This window comes from Pristiophorus japonicus, chromosome 5 (genome assembly GCF_044704955.1).
Source record: "Pristiophorus japonicus isolate sPriJap1 chromosome 5, sPriJap1.hap1, whole genome shotgun sequence".
Taxonomy (NCBI): Eukaryota; Metazoa; Chordata; class Chondrichthyes; family Pristiophoridae; genus Pristiophorus; species Pristiophorus japonicus.
Window position 1 is genome coordinate 201014639 of NC_091981.1, and position 22377 is coordinate 201037015.

Sequence of the window (22377 nt, forward strand, 5' to 3'; positions counted from 1 at the left end):
CTGCACATAGTATTCCAGGTGTGGCCTCACCACTACCTTATATAGCTGTAGCAAGACTTCCCTGCTTTTATACTCCATCCCCTTTGCAATAAAGGCCAAGATACCATTGGCCTTCCTGATCACTTGCTGTACTTGCATACTATCCTTTTGTGTTTCATGCACAAGTATCCCCAGGTCCTGCTGTACTGTGTCACTTTGCAATCTTTCTCCATTTAAATAATAACTTGCTCTTTGATTTTTTTCTGCCAAAGTGCATGACCTCACACTTTCCAACATTATACTCCATCTGCCAAATTTTTGCCCACTCACTTAGCCTGTCTATGTCCTTTTGCTGATTTTTTTTTTGTGTCCTCCTCACACATTGCTTTTCCTCCCATCTTTGTATCATCGGCAAACTTGGCTACGTTACACTCAGTCCCTTCTTCCAAGTCATTAATATCGATTGTAAATAGTTGGGGTCTCAGCACTGATCCCTGCGGCACCCCACTAGCTACTGGTTGCCAACCAGAGAATGAACCATTTATCCCGACTCTGTTCTCTGTTAGTTAGCCAATCCTCTATCCATGCTAATATATTACCCCCAACCCTGTGGACTTTTATCTTGTGCAGTAACCTTTTTTGTGGCACCTTGTCAAATGCCTTCTGGAAGTCCAAATATACAACATCCATTGGTTCTCCTTTACCTACCCTGGTCGTTACATCCTCAAAGAACTCCAGCAAATTTGTCAAACATGACTTCCCCTTCATAAATCCATGCTGACTCTGCCTGACCGAATTTTGCTTTTCCAAATGTTCTGCTACTACTTCTTTAATAATGGACTCCAACATTTTCCCAACCACAGATGTTAGGCTAACTGGTCTATAGTTTCCTGCTTTTTGTCTGCCTCCTTTTTTAAATAGGGGCATTACATTTGCACTTTTCCAATCTGCTGGGACCTCCCCAGAATCCAGGGAATTTTGGTAAATTACAACCAATGAATCCACAATCCCTGCCGCTACTTCTCTTAAGAGCCTAGGATGCAAGCCATTAGTCCCATTATCTTACTGAGTACCACCTCCTTAGTGATTGTGATTGTGTTAAGTTCCTCCCCTCCTATCGCCCCTTGACTATCCACTGTTGGAATATTGTTAGTGTCCTCTATCGTAAAGACTGATACAAAATATTTGTTCATAGTTTCTGCCATCTCCATGTTCCCCATTACTAATTCCCGGTCTCGTCCTCTAAAGGACTAACATTTACTTTAGCCACTCTTGCCTTTTTATATACCTATAGAAACTCTTGCTATCTGTTTTTATATTTTGTGCTAGTTTACTTTCATAGTCTACCTTCCCTTTCTTAATCATTTTTTTAGTCATTCTTTGCTGGCTTTTAAAAGCTTCCCAGTCTTCTGTCCTTCCACTAGTTTTGGCCACTTCGTATGCCCTTGTTTTTAGTTGGATACCGTCTTTTATTTCTTTAATTAGCCACGGATGGCTATCTTTTCTCTTACACCCTTTCCTTCTCAGTGAAATATATTTTTCTTGAGTGTTGTGAAATATCTCCTTGAATATACACCACTGTTCATCAACCGTCTCGTTTCTCATTTGCAGAAGAAGATATCTTAACAACCGCAGCGAGCAGAGGCGCACCGGAGTGGGAGGAGCGTGCAGCCATGCTTGTGGGCCATCAAAGCCGTTCGGTCACCATCCGTGGTCTTGCGGAATCCCGCTATGCATCTCGTGAGTAATGTGTCGAAAACAGTTTTAAAAAGTAATGTACCGTCCTGTAATTATAATGCAATATACGAATGATGTCATGCAGCCTTTGTGCTACTCTCAAGTTGACAACATAAGAAGCAATAAAAGCAGGGGATGGTCATCTGGCCATCTGTCCCCTTCTCTTTTTGCTCCCATAAACCCTCACTCCCTTATTCTGTCCATCTGCGACTGATGCAGCCGCGACAGCTTTCTGGGGCAGTGAAATCCACATGATGCATTAATATGTAATGCCTCTCGGTAATGTGTACCCTTATGTTCCAATAAGCTCAGAAAGCTCAAATGTGCTTTGAAGGTCAACCAGAGACACCAGTGAAGGTTGTACCTGAAGAAGAGGAACAGGAGGAGGAGGAAGAAATATTCACGATCACTGCACCAGAGGAGGAGGTGGAACATTTGGTGGATCCCACAGAGGGGGATGAACCTACGGCCACCTTGGACATCTCTATTCAGACAGAAGAGACACTGGGACCAAGCGGCGTGCAGCCAGCAACGCCAAGGCGCATTATAGTGCGCACACCAACCCACGGAGGTCGGGTCAGTGAGTTCAGCACTCACCTCCTAGAGACGATTGGTTGGAGGGCTTGATCTCCCTGTGCGAAGAGACGGTCGCGATAAGTCGCGAGCATCTCCAGGCTGTTCACCAGTTCACGCGGGACTTTGCACTGGTGTCTGCTGAGCATACAGAGATAACGAGGCAGACACTTGCAGAGTTGCGTGAACAGACCGCCGCCACCAATGTCTTGCGGCATGTGCTGTTGGCTGCGCACGGCGCTGCACCGCAAAGTGTCGTGCTCGGTCCGAGTACCAGCCCAAGCACCCAAGCGAGTCAGGAGGAAGAACTTCCTTCTTATTGGAAGACGATCCCCCCGCTTCGTCTTCCCCTCCAACACCGCCCCCCCAACAGCCGATCATGCCACCATCAATTACACTAGGGCAGCAAGTCTTTCCGATGCACGCCAGCGTCATCTCGGTCTCCGGGGACCAAAACAGGCGGGTGGGCCTAAGACACGTGGGCGGGGGGGAAAGGATCTGGAGGGAAACATGGCCACAGGTAGGGAGGAGCGGTGTTATTGTTATTTTTATTGTTATTACTTTTATTGTTATTGTTGTGTTTTTATCTTATTGTTACTGTTGGTTTATAGTTGGGAGTGGGGAGGGTGTTAAAAATTAAAAATTCTTTGTTACATTAATAAAATTTTTTATTGAATTTAACAATTGTTGTGCATTGTCTTATTATAACGTAAGTTAAGCTAAACATTAATACAACTGTTGTACAACAATGGCCAGGCCAGAGCAGGCAAGGCTAAATCGTAACTCAATGCAAATGCAACTGTTGTCTAACCGTAACTGTAACTGTAACTGTGACTGTCCCCAATGTAAGTTCATGCAAAGTGTTCATTTATGAGCTGCTGGCGCAACAGCTTTGCAGCTGCGTAACTCCCACGGAGTTTCTCCAGTCTTCCGGGGGGGGACCATGGATTCATCGCCAGGCTGTTTGTCCTCCCCAAGATCCTCGCCAGCCTCCTCCTCCTCCTTCTGCTCCTCGTCGTCTGCCTCTTCCACCTACACTCCTTCTGGAGGTGGACCAGCAACCTCTCCTTAAAGCTAGGTTATGCAACATGTAACACACCACAATCAACTCAGCGACCTGGTCAGGGTGGTACTGTAGGCTGCCACCAGAGTGGTCAAGGCATCTGAAGCGCTGTTTAAGCACTCCAATTGTCTTTTTGACGATGTTGCATATAGCTATGTGGCTTTCGTTGTAATGCTTCTTGGCGTCCATCAGGGGATTACGCAGGGGGGTCATGAGCCAACTAGCAAGACCATGGGCTAGAACCACCACTTTTTTTGCATGCTTAACCCCCACTTAACGCCCATTTTACCGCTGAAATTACATATAACGCCCATATATCGCTTATTCTGGCACAAAATGGAAACTGACTGGCTTTTTTAGGCGACTTATCGGCGAGTGTTATTTTCCCAATGAGCTTAACGGAGAGAAAAAATATCACTGAACATCCACTTTTTTTGGGCGAATCAGCAGAATGGGCGAATTCAGCGCCCATAATATCGGCCAGCGTTACTTTCTGAACAGAATTAACGCCGAGATTCAATATTAACGCCCGGCGACTGTTTTTTGTCGTAAAGAGCATATTTACCCAAACTAGCGTCCATAGAGATCGCCCATCGTCAATTTCACCACCTCGCACACATATTGCCCATAATATTGCTTGCTCAAAAAAACGTCCACATAAAGTGGAACTAACCAGAACAAATGCCAGCGGTGTGGCTGGCATTTGCTAAATCCCACTCTTGCATGAGGAGCTGATATCGGAAAGATTTGACTGAAAGAACGCTGATGTGAGTGACAACGCTGACACACTGCTGAGTGTGTGCAGCTCAGACATCAGTGGTGCCCATCACCTTGTTGCCAGTTAAAGTTTACATTGATTAATGTTAAGTTGTATTTAACCCTTTCATGGTAAGGAATCACCAGTGTGTAAGTCCAGCTACGTAAGACAATACGCAACAAGGTTATGTTCAAGAACAAAAATTTTATAACAACATGGATCTGAAATCATAGGTATCACAGCCAATAACACCCAACCCCCGCCCACATCCCTCGTTTTCCACCATTGACATCAATCACATGTTCCAACATGTCCAGCAACACAGAATACAAAGGCAAAGCAGGAGCATGGTCCCCAGCCCCCATACTTTGCAACAAATTGCATGCAACCAGATGGAGATATAACACAACCATCACCTGCGCACATGCACCTCACTTTCCTTCCCCTTCCCTCTCCTTCCCATCTCCACCCCTTCCCCTCCTTGCTCCACGGCGCCTGGCCGAGGAGCTCCTCAGGGGGGGATGAAGGCAGATGTGTTGGTTGGAAGGGTACGGGAGCGGGGGGTGCCGAGGGGGCAACATTCTCTGATGCAGAAGCAGGATCTTGGTCCTTGCTCTCATCTGTCATTCGCAGTGATGGCGCAGGACCTAGGGGTGGAGTGCCGTGCTCTGGGACCACTGGGAGGGCTGTGGCATCAGTGTTCCTGGCTGTCACATTCATGGACTCCACTGTGCGCGGAATGTACTCGGTCATGGTGGCCAGGTGTTGGGATATGCCCCCCAAAGCTTTGATGAGCCGGTCACCAATGTCTACACTCCTCCTGGACAATTGTACCATCTCTCCGCTATCATGTCGCACTCGTGGAACAGACTTGACGCCTCCACGAGACCTCCGCGGAGTCGGCACCGTCCTGGGGACAAATGCGGTGCCCTATGGAGAAGTGCTTGGGGCCGGCACCTCCAGCGTGGAGGCAGGAATGACTGGAGGACCACTAGATGGCCTTGGGGTGGAATGGGTTCTGGAACATGGCGATGCAGGTTCTTCGAAGTCCGCGCTCTCATTCGTAGAGAACAGACCCAGTGGATTGACGGGTGATAATCGAAGCTCCTCAGCACCAGATGTAATAGGATCGTCCGCCGACTCCTGCCCCGTGCCCCCACCTTCTGCACTCTGGCCTTGCCTGGGGTCGCACTGCTGGCTGAGCTGCAAGACACAAACGAGGTTGTTAGAGGAGGCGGTGGTGCTAGGGTGACAAGGCGAGTCCAGCACTACACAGAGTATATGCACGACAAAAGCACCACCGCTCTCAAAATCATCGCAGACATCACATTTCATCACCATCAACACATTGTGCATTGCAATGATTTTCATTAGGCCAGCATTATTTCTGACACTTTTACAAATCATCTATCATATATCATTGGTCGGAAATGAGTTGGTGTGGCATCTATTGACTTTACATCACGCAATGGTGTAAGCTTTACTCACGAGGCACCAATTCAGGGTCTGCAGATGCGTCCATGGCTGTCCGGGGGTGCTTCCCCATGAGTGCGAGCACACGCTCCTCCATCGCGGTGATGTTGCTGGGGACAGGTGGACCCCCCCCCCCCACCCGTTCACCTCTACATGGACCTCATCGTCGATAGCTTCTTCTGTCGGACGACATAACAAGAGATCATTGCGTGATATCATTGCTAGGTACTGTCACAGAGATTGATGCAACACATAACCGACATCATGATTATTATGATTATTATCATTCTTTACCTAAAGACGTACACCGTGACTGCAGGCTTTGAGTAAAATATTCCCAGTAAAAGTGCAAGACCTCATATCTGCTGTTAGTCACTCATGACTGTTACAGATCAAATTATATAAATACATAAGTACATGTAAATCAATCTAATACTCTTGCGGATCCCACAAGGTCATTCCATAGTTTGCGGCGTTGGTTGCCCTCGTGCACCTCGTTGGTCGCCGACGAGAATATCCTGTGGTAGGCCATTGGGGTGGGCTTCCCATGCCCTCCCTGTGTCAAATCACCCCAGCATGACTCGACCTCCTGCAGGAGGGAGGCATTTGCCTCGTCCGAGAACCTCCTGGCTCTTTTGTGGCCTCCAATGTGCTCCTCTCCCACCTCACTGCTCTCTCCAGCATCAGTCTCCACAGTATGCTGTGATGCCTCCTTCTCTCCCTCCATTATAGGGCAAATTTGGTCAAATATGTGGCTGGTAACAGCTAATTTTTGTTTGCCTACTTGCTGTGAAGCTCTAAAGTCTCCCTCCTTCCTCCCAAAGCAGCCACACCACACCCAGACACGCCTTCAGTCCCTCTGAGCTCCCACTCTCTCTCTGTCTCCTCTTCTACATATGTCATGGTGACCCTTGACCTCCAGAATCGCGGGAATCGAGCGTTGCAATGGCGTTGCTAAGGACGGCGACACTTTGCGGCAGAAGGTCAAAGAAATTTAACGCTACCACCCATTTGAGATCGTTCATGGTAATGCCTATTTTCAAAAATGTAAACTAGGTTTTTGAGAATGGGCGATCTGACAACCCTTTTTTGTCACCCACATCGGAAATAATATCCATTTTTGGGCGATAACCTCAAAAGTGGAGGTTCTAGCCCCATATCCTTTATTCCCCAGCATCCAATCGTGACCTTCTGGCTGATTGACAAACAGGTCAAGGATAGCACTCTCACGCAGGATGTGCGCATCATGGATGCTGCCTGGAAATGTAGCATTTACTGCCATGATAATTTGGTTATGGTCAACGACGAGCTGCACATTCAGAGTGTGGGATACCTTTCAGTTACGAAACACCTCTGGGTTCTGTAAAGGTGCTTTCAGGGCGATGTGCGTGCAGTCTATTGCTCCCTGCATCTTGGGGAAGTTTGCTTTTCTCGAGAAACCCAAAGCCCTCCCGGTTTTTGCCTCCCTGCTCATAGGGAAGCTTATAAAGTCCATCCTGCGAGCGTAAAGGGCTTCAGTCACCTGTCAAATGTAGCAGTGTGTGGCGTGCTGAGAGATACCACAGATGTCGCCAGCTGAAGCCTGAAAGGATCTAGATGCGTAGAATGATAGTGCCGCAGTAACCTTTACCTTAACAGGCATTGCGGTCCTAATGGTGCTGGCAGACTGCAGATCCCGCTTGATGAGCTGGTGTATCTCATCAATGACTCCTTCCGAAGTGCAGCCTCCTAAGACATGCATTTTCAGACAAGTTGAGGTAAGATTGCTTTTCCTTGTATCTTCGTTGGATGTACGTTCGCCTCCTCTGCCTCCGCATTACTCTGCCACCTCTTTGATTGACCCTGTCAGACGCCAGCGTGTGAGCAGTTACAAGTAATGGCAGAGAAGCGTTAGGCCTCATCATTATCACAAATATTATTATCACTTGCTATAAATACCCTTTTTAGCAATAAAATGCCTAATCTAAAATAAAAACTAATTATTATTAAATATAAGCATAAATGTGAGTGGATCTATCTATAAAAGACCCTTAAATAACTCACAACTTATAAGCCCTCTTATTTTAGCAGCCTCCTCCCGTCCACTGACATTCAAAATGGTGTCCGTAGTGCCCAGTTCTGTGAGGAAGGCCCGGGAAAAGCAACGATTCTCCAGTGATGCTCTCAGCGAGCGATCAGCCTGGCGATGTGCCGAAAGTTGGGGGGAGAATTTTCTGGTGATGTTCCATCCTAACTTTCCACTTTTCAGTCAAAATGGGCTATAGCAGGCCGTTTTGGACGATATATGGGCCAGCGATGTGAAGTGGAAAGTCTAGCCCAATGACATTAGCGTTTCTAAGCATTCTAATATCAGTCTTAGGAGACATTTCAGCTTCAGTCCAAAACAACGATTTAAAACACAGCATTTGTATCAATTTTATACATTTTTAGGCATCCCTTAGTAAGGCAGAGGATTGTTACTACATGAACATCCTATCAGAAACAATGGTGAAAGCAGAATCCAAAATAGCTTCAAAAAGGAAAGTGGATAAATATTTGAAAAAAAATTAAACTGGTGTGAGGCAAGGACATGAGAATGGGACTAAATGGATAGCTCTTGCTAAGTGGATTGTGGAACCAAGGTGGGTAAATTGAATTTAAATCCAGATCAGCCATGATCTAATTGAATGGCAGAACAGGCTCGAGGTACTGAATGGCCTACTCTTATGTTCTTTCTGAGAGTGGACAGAGGCACAATAGGTCAAATATCCTCCTCTGCTGTAAAGTTCTATGAAATGAGAACATTTCACTACGAATTGAAGGGCACACTGCCGCTGGAGAGGAGGAATTGTTTCATGATGTCCTGGACAGCATGATACATAACACAGCGCATTGGGCTGGATTTTCAGTTCTGTTCATTTCGGGTCAGCAATGGTGGTGGGCGGTAAAGTTTGCGCCTCAGTCAGCAAAATTCTTCGGGCGCAAGGCGGCTGAAGATCCCAAGCTAAACAGTCGGCCTTGGGGGGGGGAGGGGGGTGGAATCTGAAAAAACAAAACATTCCCAATAAATAATTCACAACACCACAACATAAATTGTAAAAAGACTAAAATAAAAATCAATCACACTTACCTGAGGTTGACATTACTTACCTCATTGTAGCCGCTATAGCTCGGACCGCCCGCTTTCACAGGCAGTCCCAGCACAGTGCTCTATGGAGCGCTACGGATCGGGCATGTAAGAGGGTAAAGTATAAAGTGGACAAACAGTTGGTCACCAAAGTGGGTACTGAAGGCAGTGAATTGATCTGACGTGAGATGGTTCAGATTAGTGGGCTTATCATTATTAGGAGGTTGTGAGGAGTCGGGAGTTCCTCCATCTCAAGGTAGGGATTGTAATATATTGCCTATTGACAGATTGTAGCAACATTTAACTCATGGGAAAGGGATAGTTTGCTGAACTCATGGGAAAGGGATAGTTTGCTGAGCTCATGGGAAAGGGATAGTTTTGTCTGATAAGAAACCAGGTGCAGAACTATCCATGGGAAACCAAGGCAAGGTTGAACGGCACGCCATGGGAAACCAAGGCATGGTTAACACTGTGGAACAACACATTCCAGAAGGCTGAGATGCTATGGAAGATGGAGAGTTTGAGAAACCACTCAGCAGCCAATGCCTGATAAGGGTCAGTGAATCAATGAAGCTCCGCTGATAAGCTGTAGGTTAACCGGTGGTCATAGAAGGTTTTGTAGGAGGGTCGCACACCTCGAAAACTGTATAACTGTGCATGTAGAACCCTTGTACTTTGAAGGTTCAATCCTGAACTCTTCCCCTGCATATGCTTGAATAAAGATCGGTTGAACCAAGGTTTTGTCTGAGTGATTCCGTGGTCGCTATATGGGTGGGTGTCGACTCCTTATTTCAGGGAGTCCACCTTGAAGAAGAGAAGTCTTCTTTTTACCCCAACATTTGGCGCAGCGAGCAGGGTACAGACACTCTGACCTGGACGATGTGGCAGCTGTTGGGGTGAGTATCCTTTTTTGTACCACCTACAAGATAGAGCTGTAGCATTAACGGGGAAGGAGGTAATCTGTATAAAGAACTAAGTTATAGCGAACCAAGGAAGGACGAAGACTGAGGCAGGCAGGTTAGGAGTATGTCACGAAGCGTGTCGAGTGACACAGAGCTAATACTAACGAACCTGTATTGACCGTGCGCGGCGCAAGCAAGAAGGAATACATCAATAACCTACTGGGCCAGCGGTGTGTGATGACCCCAGCGATCTTAGAAAAAACTGCCCAGTGGGATGGAATGGGGACCAGAGGAGTCTCTGAGATATGGGGACCAGAGGGGTCTCGGGTATACATGCTAGCAGAAAAGAATGTGAAAATAATCCAAAAAGAACTTACAAGTTAAAACCGACACTTAAGCTGCCGAGGAAAAAAGATATAACATGTATCGAGTGAAAGGATGTTGTTTAAAAGTTTCAGTTTGTATGGAAGTGTTTGTGTGAAGTGTTTGTGTGAAGGTTTCTTGGCTGTGGAATATGTGTCTGAAAGCCGGTCTTTTAAAAGAGGAATGATTGTCTGTATGTTTGGTTTAGCTCCCCCACTTTTTAGATATGGAGCTGAAAACTTTTTCAACCCATTGTTATGTTGTATTGGATCTGGGAAAGTATTACTAAATTAAGTGTTAAAATGTTCATAGTGTATCTAGAACTGAATTAGATTTTAAGTTAGAAACGCAGGTGCGGAGATATTTTGATTTACGGAGCCATCAAACGCACAAAAGACGGGGTGTTTAACAAAAGATAAAAATTCAGCCTTGAAGTTACAGTTGCAAAAAGAAAAACAAATTAAACGTTTTAATTGGATTTAAAAAATTTGCGATTATCTTATGTAGTTCAAAATTTAAAATGTGTGGTCTTGTTTAAAATCAATTTGAATCATAACAAAGCACTGTCTTTTCAATTTGGTTATCAAAAAAGCACTATCTTTCGTGTCTTTTTTTAAAAAGCCTGCATAAATTTCTCGGAGCTACAAGCTAAGGGAAGCTCCGCCCTCTTTTCCCTTATGTGTAAAATGTGTTTGTGATGTTTGTTAGATACAAAAATGAATTCAGTATTTTTACAGTTAATTGGAAAGGCATCCAAAGAAAGAAGAATACGGAAACTGACGTCAAATTTTATCTGTTCTGTATTGTGTTTAGTTAATAACATATTGGTTATGAAAAAATATTGATCTCAATTTAATTGGAATTATTGAGGGTAATTAACTAATGAAGACATTGACAAACTGCGAAAGGACACTGAGGAAATGTTAGCTAGTCAACCTTGGTACATGAAGTTTTGGAATGAGGGACTTAATGCGCAAGTGCATCCATGGATACGGATAATGTCACATGTACTGGTTGTGGTGCAAGGGATCATATTGGTTATCTTACAATTGTTAGCTTTTAAAAAATGTAATCGACGTAAGAGACAGGCCATGGTACAAATAATAGTTAAAACATTTAACAAAAGGAATATAGACAGTCCGGCAGAAAGGATTTATCTTGTATAACCTTGATGGGAAAGTCAACAGATGGGTCCTGCAGCTCGGGAAGTAGCTACCCAAGTGAAAGGACAACTCTGGATGCTCACCCATGAGGAATTAATTGAGAAATGGCCTATCTTGGGCATATAGCCAAGGGCCATAAGAGAGTAAAGTATAAAGTGGACAGACAGTTGGTCACCAAAGTGGGTACTGAAGGTAGTGAATTGATCTGACACGTGAGATGGTTCAGATTAAAGGGCTTATCAGTGTTAGGAGGTTGTGAGGAGTCAGGAGTTCCTCCACCTCAAGGTAGTGATTATAATATATCGCCTATTGACAGATTGTAGCAACATTTAACTCATGGAGTAAAAATAAAATGGGGAAGGTGGCTCAACCGTGGCTAACAAGGGAAATTAAGAATAGTGTTAAATCCAAGGAAGAGGCATATCAATTGACCAGAAAAAGCAGCAAACCTGAGGACTGGGAGAAATTTAGAATTCAGCAGAGGAGGACAAAGGGTTTAATTAGGAGGGGGAAAATAGAGTATGAGAGGAGGCTTGCCGGGAACATAAAAACTGACTGCAAAAGCTTCTATAGATTTGTGAAGAGAAAAAGATTAGTGAAGACAAAAGTAGGTCCCTTGCAGTCAGATTCAGGTGAATTTATAATGGGGAACAAAGAAATGGCAGACCAGTTGAAGAAATACCTGGTTCTGTCTTCACGAAGGAAGACCCAAAAAACCTTCCGGAAATACGAGGGGACCGAGGGTCTAGAGAGAAGGAGGAACTAAAGGAAATCCTTATTAGGCGGGGAAATTGTATTAGGGAAATTGATGGGATTGAAGGCCGATAAAACCCTGGGGCCTGATAGTCTGCATCCCAAAGTACTTAAGGAAGTGGCCCTAGAAATAGTGGATGCATAGGTGATCATTTTCCAACAGTTTATTGACTCTGGATCAGTTCCTATAGATTGGAGGGTAGCTAATGTAAACCCACTTTTTAAAAAAGGAGGGAGAGAGAAAACGGGTAATTATAGACCGGTTAGCCTGACATCAGTAGTGGGGAAAATGTTGGAATCAATTATTAAAGATGAAATAGCAGCGCTTTTGGAAAGCAGTGACGGGACCGGTCCAAGTCAGCATGGATTTACGAAAGGGAAATCATGCTTGACAAATCTTCTAGAATTTTTTGAGGATGTAACGAGTAGAGTGGACAAGGGAAAACCAGTGGACAAGGTCCCACACAAGAGATTGGTGTGCAAAATTAAAGCACATGGTATTGGGGGTAATACACTGACGTGGATAGAGAACTAGTTGGCAGACAGGAAGCAGAGAGTCGGGATAAACGGGTCCTTTACAGAATGGCAGGCAGAGACTAGTGGAGTGCCGCAAGGCTCAGTGCTGGGACCCCAGCTATTTACAATATACCTCAATGATTTAGATAAGGGAATTGTTTGCAGATGACAATAAGCTGTGTGTGAGCTGTGAGGAGGATGCTAAGAGGCTGCAGGGTGACTTGAACAGGTTAGGTGAGTGGGCAAATGCATGGCAGATACAGTATAATGTGGATAAATGAGGTTATCCACTTTGGTGGCAAAAACACGAGGCAGAATATTATCTGAATGGCGGCAGATTAAGAAAAGGGAAGGTGCAATGAGACCTGGGTGTCATGGTACATCAGTCATTAAAAGTTGGCATGCAGACACAGCAGGCAGTGAAGAAGGCAAATAGTATGTTGGCCTTCATAGCTAGGGGATTTGAGTATAGGAGCAGGGAGGTCTTACTGCAGTTGTACAGGGCCTTGGTGAGGCCTCACCTGGAATATTGTGTTCAGTTTTGGTCTCCTAATCTGAGAAAGGACGTTCTTGCTATTGAGGGAGTGCAGCGAAGGTTCACCAAACTGATTCCCGGGATGGCTGGACTGACATATGAGGAGAGACTGGATCGACTGGATTGACTGGATCAACTGGGCTTGTCTTCACTGAAGTTTAGAAGGATGAGAGGGGATCTCATAGAAGCATATAAAATTCTGATGGGACTGGACAGGTTAGATGCAGGAAGAATGTTCCCAATGTTGGGGAAGTCCAGAACCAGGGGACACAGTCTAAGGATAAGGGGTAAGCCATTTAGGACTGAGATGAGGAGAAACTTCTTCACTCAGAGAGTTGTTAACCTGTGGAGTTCTGTACCGCAGAGAGTTGTTGATGCCAGTTCATTGTATATATTCAAGAGGGAGTTAGGTATGGCCCTTACGTCTAAAGGGATCAAGGGGTATGGCGAGAAAGCAGGAAAGGGGTACTGAGGCGAATGATCATCCATGATCTTATTGAATGGTGGTGCAGGCTCGAAGGTCCGAATGGCCTAATCCTGCACCTATTTTCTACGTTTCTATGGGAAAGAGATAGTTTGCTGAGCTCATGGGAAAGAGATAGTTTTGTCTGATAAGAAACCAGGTGCAGAACTAGCCATGAGAAACCAAGGCAAGGTTGAACAGCATGCCATGGGAAACCAAGGCAAGGTTAACACTGTAGAACAACACATTCCAGAAGGCTGAGATGCTATGGGAGATGGAGAGTTTGAGAAACCACTCAGCAGCCAATCTGATAAGGGTCAACGAATCAAAGAAGCTCCACTGATGAGCTGTAGGCCAACCAGTGGTCATAGAAGGTTTTGTAGGAGGGTCACACACCTCGAAAACTGGTGAACTGTAGAACCCTTGTACTTTGAAGGTTCATTTCTGAACACTTCCCCTGCATATGCTTGAATAAAGTTCAGTTGAACCAAGGTTTTGTCTGAGTGATTCCGTGGTTGCTATATGGGTGGATATCGACTCCTTATTTCAGGGAGTCCAACTTGGGCGGCAGTCAAAAATCAAGCCGGCATCACACCCAGGGGCGTTGCACATCGGCTCACCTCTTTCGTGCAGTAAAGGTTGAAACCAGCACCAAAAGACCCAGCGGGGAGCTGGAAGCTAGCCGTCCACCTAGAAGTGCTTATTGCTGCCCCTCCGGGTGATAACAAGCCCAAGCTTGTGTCTAGTTTATAGATTTTGAGAAATGTACCAATTAGATACTACAGAGTATTAAGAGATCGAACCCTGTGTGCAAGTACATTGACAGCATCTGCCCTTCTGGGCACCTGATCAATATGGATTAGATTTAAAACTAGTGTTAAATTCATGTCAATAAAATTAGTGTGTCATGTAACATCTTAACTTCCCCAATGCTTGGATAATATGATAATAAGAATAAAGGAATCTCATGAAATGGTTGGGGAATTGTGACTAAGGGATTTTCTTATCACACTGTGACATAGCACAGTAAAGCATCAGCACACTGTGTCTTGCTCCTTCAGCTTTCCTTGGTATAAGTGCAGTGTTGAGAATCCGGAACCCTCAGGACCGATGCCGTTCTGGATTCCGGGCTTTTCCGGACTTTCAATCATCTTTCTGATGTCACGAATCCAAAAACACCTGAGGTTTGGGTATTTTCGAATGTCGGAACGTCAGAAAGAACTGGGGGGTCCCCGCCGAGGAACTGCTCAGGCCATCTGGCCCCGCCAAGGAGGAGGACGTGTTGGGGCCACCCCGTCATGGAGGAGGTGTTCAGGCGGGCCACCGAGGCCCCGAGGTAAGGTGAGCGGTGGCGAGATAAGGGCAGCGGCAGCGAGGCGAGCAGCGGAGGGGCTCCAAGGTCAGCATCGTCAGCGGCTCCGGAATCCGGAACGTTTATGGATTCTGGATGACCCTGCCACCGATCACTCCGGATTCCGGAACTCCAGATTCTCGACATTGCACCTGTATCTCTTAACCGCCCTGTGTGTGTATATATATATATATATGAGGGTTCTGCTGGTTCTAGATACAGCAGTTTCAGCCGCACTTACATGGTGGGTGGACGTTTCAAACAAAGAGAGGTTCTTCCAAGAATCTGCAGTTTAAAGTGCTTATTCATAGTAAGTAGCACAAAAACAAAATGCTGGGGCTAAAAATCCTTTCTGACGCACCTCCACTATAAATCAGGCAGTAAGGCACCAGAAGGACTGGAAATTTAGGCTAGGGCCTGCATAAAGTATGACCTTGCACAACAATTCCTACTCAGCCTTGTGGGGACAAAGCCTGAAACAAGACTAGTGGTGTAGAAGGGTGTGGGACCAGGCCTAGAGACTCCTAATGCTGGGTGTCCCTAGTTACTCGGATGACTGGTGCACCATTGACGATGGCACTTGTGGAAATATGCAGGCTATGGCAATATAAAATGGAAAGTCCCCTGAGAGTAAGGTTAAGGTGCCTTGAACATAAAATGAATTATCAATTGAGGCCAGCGGGACGTCGAGGAGCCCAGCAGGGAGTCGGGAGGTGGAGCGGCAGTTCGTGAGGCCAACAAGAGGCCACCTGTTGCAACTGCAACAGGGAGGCAAAAAGAAGTAGAAAGAAATCAAAAAGTGATGTCACAGCCAAGGGGGTAAGTGATTGGCTGGTGATTGGACAGTAGTTTTTCTTTTTCTTTATCATTAGCCTGTAGCATTGTTGCTACCAATTTAAGTTTATCTAGGGGTTAAGTCATGGCAGCACAGCTCGGACACGTATTATGCTCCTCCTGTACTATGTGGGAAGTCAGGGACGCTTCCGGTGCGCGGGAAGTGCATCCGCCTGCAGCTCCTGGTGGACCGCATTGCGGCACTGGAGCTGCGGGTGGATTCACTCTGGAGCATCCACGATGCTGAGAATGACATAAATAGCACGTTTAGTGAGTTGGTCTTACCGCAGGTAAAGGGTACACAGCCAGATAGGGAATGGATGACCAACAGGAAGAGCAGTGCAAGGAAGGTAGTGCAGGGGTTCCCTGTGGTCATCCCCCTGCAAAACAGATACACCGCTTTGGATACTGTTGAGGGGGATGACTCATCAGGGGAGGGCAGCAGCAGCCAAGTTCATGGCACCGTGGGTGGCTCTGCTGCACAGGAAGGCAGGAAAAAAAGTGGGAGAGCTATAGTGATAGGGGATTCAATTGTAAGGAAAATAGATAGTCGTTTCTGCGGCCGCAACCGAGACTCCAGGATGATATTTTGCCTCCCTGGTGCAAGGGTCAAGGATGTCTCAGAGCGGGTGTAGGGCATTCTGAAAAGGGAGGGTGAACAGCCAGTTGTCATGGTGCATATAGGTACCAACGATCTAGGTAAAAAATGGGATGAGGTCCTACAAGACAAATTTAGGGAGCTAGGAGCTAAATTAAAAAGTAGGACCTCAAAAGTAGTAATCTCAGGATTGCTACCAGTGCCACGTGCTAGTCAGAGTAGGAATCGCAGAATAGCACAGATTAATACATGATTTGAGGAGTGGTGCACAAGGAAGGGATTCAATTTCCTGGGACACTGGAACCGGTTCTGGGGGAGGTGGGACCAGTACAAACCAGACGGTCTGCACCTGGGCAGGACTGGAACCAATGTCCTAGGGAGAGTGTTTGCTAGTGCTGTTGGGGAGGAGTTAAACTAATATGGCAGGGGGATGGGAACCTATGCAGGGAGACAGAAGGAAGTAGAATGGCATCAGAAGCAAAAGATAGAAAGAAAAGTAAAAGTGGAGGGCAGAGAAACCTAAGGCAAAAAGCAAAAAGGGCCACATTACACCAAAATTCTAAAGGGGCAAAGTGTGTTAGAAAGACAAGCCTGAAGGCTCTGTGCCTCAATGCGAGGAGTATTCGGAATAAGGTGGACAAATTAACTGCGCAGATTGCAGTTAACGGGTATGATGTAATTGGCATCACGGAGACATGGGAACTCAACATCCAGGGGTATTTAACATTTGGGAAGGATAGACAGAAAGGAAAAGGAGGCGGGGTGGCATTGCTGGTTAAAGAGGAAATTAATGCAATAGTAAGAAAGGACATTAGCTTGGATGATGTGGAATCGGTATGGGTGGAGCTACGGAATACCAAAGGGCAGAAAACGCGAGTGGGAGTTGCGTACACACCACCAAACAGTAGCAGTGAGGTGGGGACAGCATCAAACAAGAAATTATGGATGCATGCAATAAAAGTAAAGCAGTTATCATGAGTGACTTTAATCTACATATAGATTGGGCTAACCAAACTGGTAGCAATGCGGTGGAGGAGGATTTCCTGGAGTGTATTCGGGATGGTTTTCTCGACCAATATGTCGAGGAACCAACTAGGGAGCTGGCCATCCTAGACTGGGTGATGTGCAATGAGAAAGGACTAATTAGCAATCTTGTTGTGTGAGGCCCCTTGGGGAAGAGTGATCATAACATGGTAGAATTCTTTATTAAGATGGAGAGTGACACAGTTAATTCAGAAACTAGGGTCCTGAACTTAAGGAAAGGTAACTTCGATGGTTTGAGGCGTGAATTGGCTAGGATAGACTGGCAAATGATACTTAAAGGGTTGACAGTGGATAGGCAATGGCAAACATTTAAAGATCACCCCTGTCTGGAGTTAAAATAAAACGGGGAAGGTGGCTCAAACATGGCTAACAAGGGAAATTAATGATAGTGTTAAATCCAAGGAAGATAAATTGGCCAGAAAAAGCAACAAACCTGAGGACTGGGAGAAATTTAGAATTCAGCAGAGGAGGACAAAGGGTTTAATTAAGAGGGGAAAAATAAAGTACGAGAAGAAGCTTGCCGGGAACATAAAAACTGACTGCAAAAGCTTCTATAGATATGTGAAGGGAAAAAGATTAGTGAAGACAAACGTAGGTCCCTTGCAGTCGGATTCAGGTGAATTTGCAATGGGGAACAAAGAAATGGCAGACCAATTAAACAAATACTTTGGTTCTGTCTTCACGAAGGAAGACACAAATAACCTTCCGGAAGTACTAGGGGACCAAGGGTCGAGGGACAAGGAGGAACTGAAGGATATCCTTATTAGGTTGGAAATTGTGTTCGGGAAATTGATGGGATTGAATGCCGATAAATCCCTGGGGCCTGATAGTCTGCATCCCAGAGTGCTTAAGAAAGTGGCCCTAGAAATAGTGGATGCATTGGTGATCATTTTCCAGCAGTCTATCGATTCTGGATCTATTCCTATGGACTGGAGGGTAGCTACTGTAATACCACTTTTTAAAAAGTGAGATAGATCGGTTAGCCTGACATCAGTAGTGGGGAAAATGTTGGAATCAATTATTAAGGATGAAATAGCAGCGCATTTGGAAAGCAATGACAGGATCGGTCCACGTCAGCATGGATTTATGCAGGGGAAATCATGCTTGACAAATCTTCTGGAATTTTTTGAGGATGTAACTAGTAGAGTAGACAAGGGAGAACCAGTGGATGTGGTGTATTTGGACTGTCAAAAGGCTTTTGACAAGATCCCACACAAGAGATTGGTGTGTAAAATCAAAGCACATGGTATTGGGAGTAATATACTGACGTGGATAGAGAACTGGTTGGCAGACAGGCAGCAGAGAGTCGGGATAAATGGGTCTTTTTCAGAATGGCAGGCAGTGACTAGTGAAGTGCCGCAGGGCTCAGTGCTGGGACTCCAGCTCTTTACAATATACATTAATGATTTGGATGAAGGAATTGAGTGTAATATCTCCAAGTTTGCAGATGACACTAAACTGGATGGTGGTGTGAGCTGTGAGGGGGACGCTAGGAGGCTGCAGGGTGACTTGGACAGGTTAGGTGAGTGGGCAAATACATGGCAGATGCGTATAATGTGGATAAATGTGAGGTTATCCCTTTTGGGGGCAAAAAGGCGAAGGCAAAATATTATCTGAATGGCGGCAGACTAGGAAAAGGGGAGGTGCAACGAGACCTGTGTGCCATGGTTCATCAGTCATTGAGAGTAGGCATACTGGTACAGCAGGCGGTGAAGAAGGCAAATGGTATGTTGGCCTTCATAGCTAAGGGATTTGACTATGGGAGCAGGGAGGTCTTACTGCAGTTGTACAGGACCTTGGTGAGGCCTCACCTGGAATATTGTGTTCAGTTTTAGTCTCCTAATCTGAGGAAGGACGTTCTTGCTATTGAGGGAGTGCAGCGAAGGTTCACCAGACTGATTCCCAGGATGGCAGGACTGGCATATGAGGAGAGACTGGATCAACTGGGCCTTTATGCATTGGAGTTTAGAAGGATGAGAGGGGATCTCATAGAAACATATAAGATTCTGACGGGACAGGACAGGTTAGATGCAGGTAGAATGTTCCCAATGTTGGGGAAGTCCAGAACCAGGGGACACAGTCTTAGTATAAGGGGTAGTCCATTTAGGACTGAGATGAGGCGAAACTTCCTCACTCAGAGAGTTGTTAACCTGTGGAATTCCCTACTGCAGAGAGTTGTTGATGCCAGTTCATTGGATATATTCAAGAGGGAGTTAAATATGGTCCTTACAGCTAAGGGGATCAAGGGGTATGGAGAGAAAGCAGGAAAGGGGTACTGAGGGAATGAGCAGCCATGATCTTATTGAATTGTGGTGCAGGCTCGAAGGGCCGAATGGCCTACTCCTGCACCTATTTTCTATGTTTCTATGAAGTTTGATTCATCATGCTTCCTTAGCATCGCCAGTAACTAGAAAATACTAATCAACAGGGTACAGACAAAATGTAATTAAGAAAATAGGACAGTTTGTAACTGGAATAACCCAGTCACCAGGGTTCATATAAATGTGTAGTCAAAGGAGATGGGACAGATTATAGAATTGTATAAACCAAGAGGAGAAACCCCACTTAGGCTGCGAGAACCTGGGAACAACACTCGACAGAAACAGGGGAGCGACCCTTGAAGGAACAGTGTCAGGACCGGATTGATCACCTGGGAACGTATTGGGTAACTATGAGAGTATGTTGAGTTAAACTGAGTTGAGTTAAACAGAGTTGAACAGAGTTAGTATTTTGAGTGGAAAGGAACACCTTTTGGAACCCCTTTTCTGCAGATCTAAGCAAAGTTAAATAGAATATAAGTAATGAGTCTTGTACTTTTCCTGTATTAAACGAACATTAACGGTACTGTCATTTGTCTAGTGTGTAATTTGACATTTAACTCAGGAACTGTCGCAGGCAACTACTAGTCATATGACTAGCGAAATTGCCGCTTGCGCAACAGTACTCCTACTAAAGGCCATAAAATGGCAGCTGTGGGATCACTTGGCGGCCAAAATTATAGCAATTGCTAGAGTAACTGGCATCTGTACTTTTGTTGGGAATAAGTGTATTTTGTGTAATAGTTTCATAGAACTGTACAGTGGCTACATTCCTTGTGCTTAACATTTATATTTTTTCAAATTTTAAATGTCTTTCCGCCATATGTAGTAATTGCAGGCAGCTTTAGCAGCAGGTAAGAATCAAGTAAGACCAATAGAATAATATTACTCCGCTGAAAGACACATAGAGAAGTAGTAAGCTAGATTGTCTGGCTTCAAATGTTCTTTTTTTTTCTGCATCTCCTTTTAAAATATTCTGGTAAATTCAGAGTGACTTCCTTTTAGTTCTGACACCATATAGTTTTTATTATCAGTCAGTAACAAACAACAAAAGACTTAGGCCAAGAAATTCCATTGCACCCAATGTGAGGGCGGTAACACTGTGAGGCGGAACATTTTTGCTCCAGGCGCCGATGTTCCGCCTTGCTCTTGAAATTGGGGTTATTGCTCCAGAGAGGAAGTGGAGTGCAAAAAAATGCACTCTGCTTCCTCCCGGGCGCCGACGGGTCGGGAGCAGGGCGCAGCACTGTGCACTGGGCCGTGTAGCGCTATCGTGTAGTTGGGGCTCCCCCTTCATTAAATGGGAGGGCCCAAGTTGCCAACTCAGCGTGACCCCACCTGGACCACCAGCGAGCCGGGTACCGGGCTGCCAGATCGCGCTCACAGACCTCGCGCTGAAAGCAGCAGCGGGCCGCTTTAAGTAAGTCGCCTCATTTTTTATTGACCCGCCCGCCACCTCTTTAAATTGTGCCCTGCGAGCCTCCTGCCGCCCCGTTCACATCCCCTGAAGCTGTCGCTGTCATCGCCCGCCACAACTTCACGGGGCAATTTTTGTTCCGGAGTGAAAACTGGGCACTGCGCACAGTGATGACGTCATCACCGCCAGCGGAGCAGGGCGCCACTGGTTACCACCGTCGCTGCCGCTAAACTCACATGTAATTTAGGGCAAAAAGTCGTTTGCATTAACAGGAGGCGCAAACGACCCCAATTTCTCCCCCTTAGACCTTAAATATCTGTCTTTTACTGCTCAGCCATTTTCAGTTAATTTTATGCATCTGTCCATCATTCAAACAGAACCAGGCCAAAGAGAACTTCCTGACTGTGGATACAATGGGCCGGAATTTGCGGTGGGTAATAACGGCAAACTAACATGTTTGCCGTTATTACCCTTTCAAAATTGACCGCCACTTCAGGATGTACCGTGTGTGCACCTAAACGTGAAAATCCTGAAGTTATGGTCAGTCCTTCACTGTTCTGACACTGGCTGCACTGTGCTGCCCCTCCTCCTCCATCCCAGTAGCTGGCACTAAATGTTAGGCCTGTTGGATTAGGTGTATCTGGGGTTTTAGCAGTGTATTGACTGCTAAACAAACGTTATAGCAATAAAGGTGCAGCAGTTATAATGGGTGACTTTAATATGCACATAGATTGGGCTAGCCAAACTGGAAGCAATACGGTGGAGGAGGATTTCCTGGAGTGCATAAGGGATGGTTTTCTAGACCAATATGTCGAGGAACCAACTAGGGGGGAGGCCATCTTAGACTGGGTGTTGTGTAATGAGAGAGGATTAATTAGCAATCTCATTGTGCGAGGCCCCTTGGGGAAGAGTGACCATAATATGGTGGAATTCTGCATTAGGATGGAGAATGAAACAGTTAATTCAGAGACCATGGTCCAGAACTTAAAGAAGGGTAACTTTGAAGGTATGAGGCGTGAATTGGCTAGGATAGATTGGCGAATGATACTTAAGGGGTTGACTGTGGATGGGCAATGGCAGACATTTAGAGACCGCATGGATGAACTACAACAATTGTACATTCCTGTCTGGCGTAAAAATAAAAAAGGCAAGGTGGCTCAACCGTGGCTAGCAAGGGAAATCAGGGATAGTATTAAAGCCAAGGAAGTGGCATACAAATTGGCCAGAAATAGCAGTGAACCCGGGGACTGGGAGACATTTAGAACACAGCAGAGGAGGACAAAGGGTTTGATTAGGGCAGGGAAAATGGAGTTCGAGAAGAAGCTTGCAGGGAACATTAAGGCGGATTGCAAAAGTTTCTATAGGTATGTAAAGAGAAAAAGGTTAGTAAAGACAAACGTAGGTCCCCTGCAGTCAGAATCAGGGGAAGTCA

At 45.6% G+C, this 22377-nt stretch overlaps 1 protein-coding gene across 3 annotated transcripts in view; it reads left to right on the plus strand.

The window, feature by feature from the left end:
• Window positions 1–22377, plus strand: part of blvra (biliverdin reductase A) — a 119228-nt gene that overhangs the window by 20086 nt on the left and 76765 nt on the right. The window contains exon 1 of one of the 3 annotated variants that reach the window (XM_070881221.1): window positions 20756–20948. The exons of 1 other annotated variant lie outside the window; for it this stretch is intronic. Coding sequence is in view for 1 of the 2 variants with exons in the window: in XM_070881220.1 (XP_070737321.1) it covers window positions 21483–21485 (3 nt within the window). In the remaining variant the exon portion in view is untranslated. Of the gene's footprint in view, window positions 1–20755; window positions 20949–21464; window positions 21486–22377 lie in introns of those variants that run through there. One more of the 3 variants, XM_070881220.1, reaches the window with a different exon arrangement.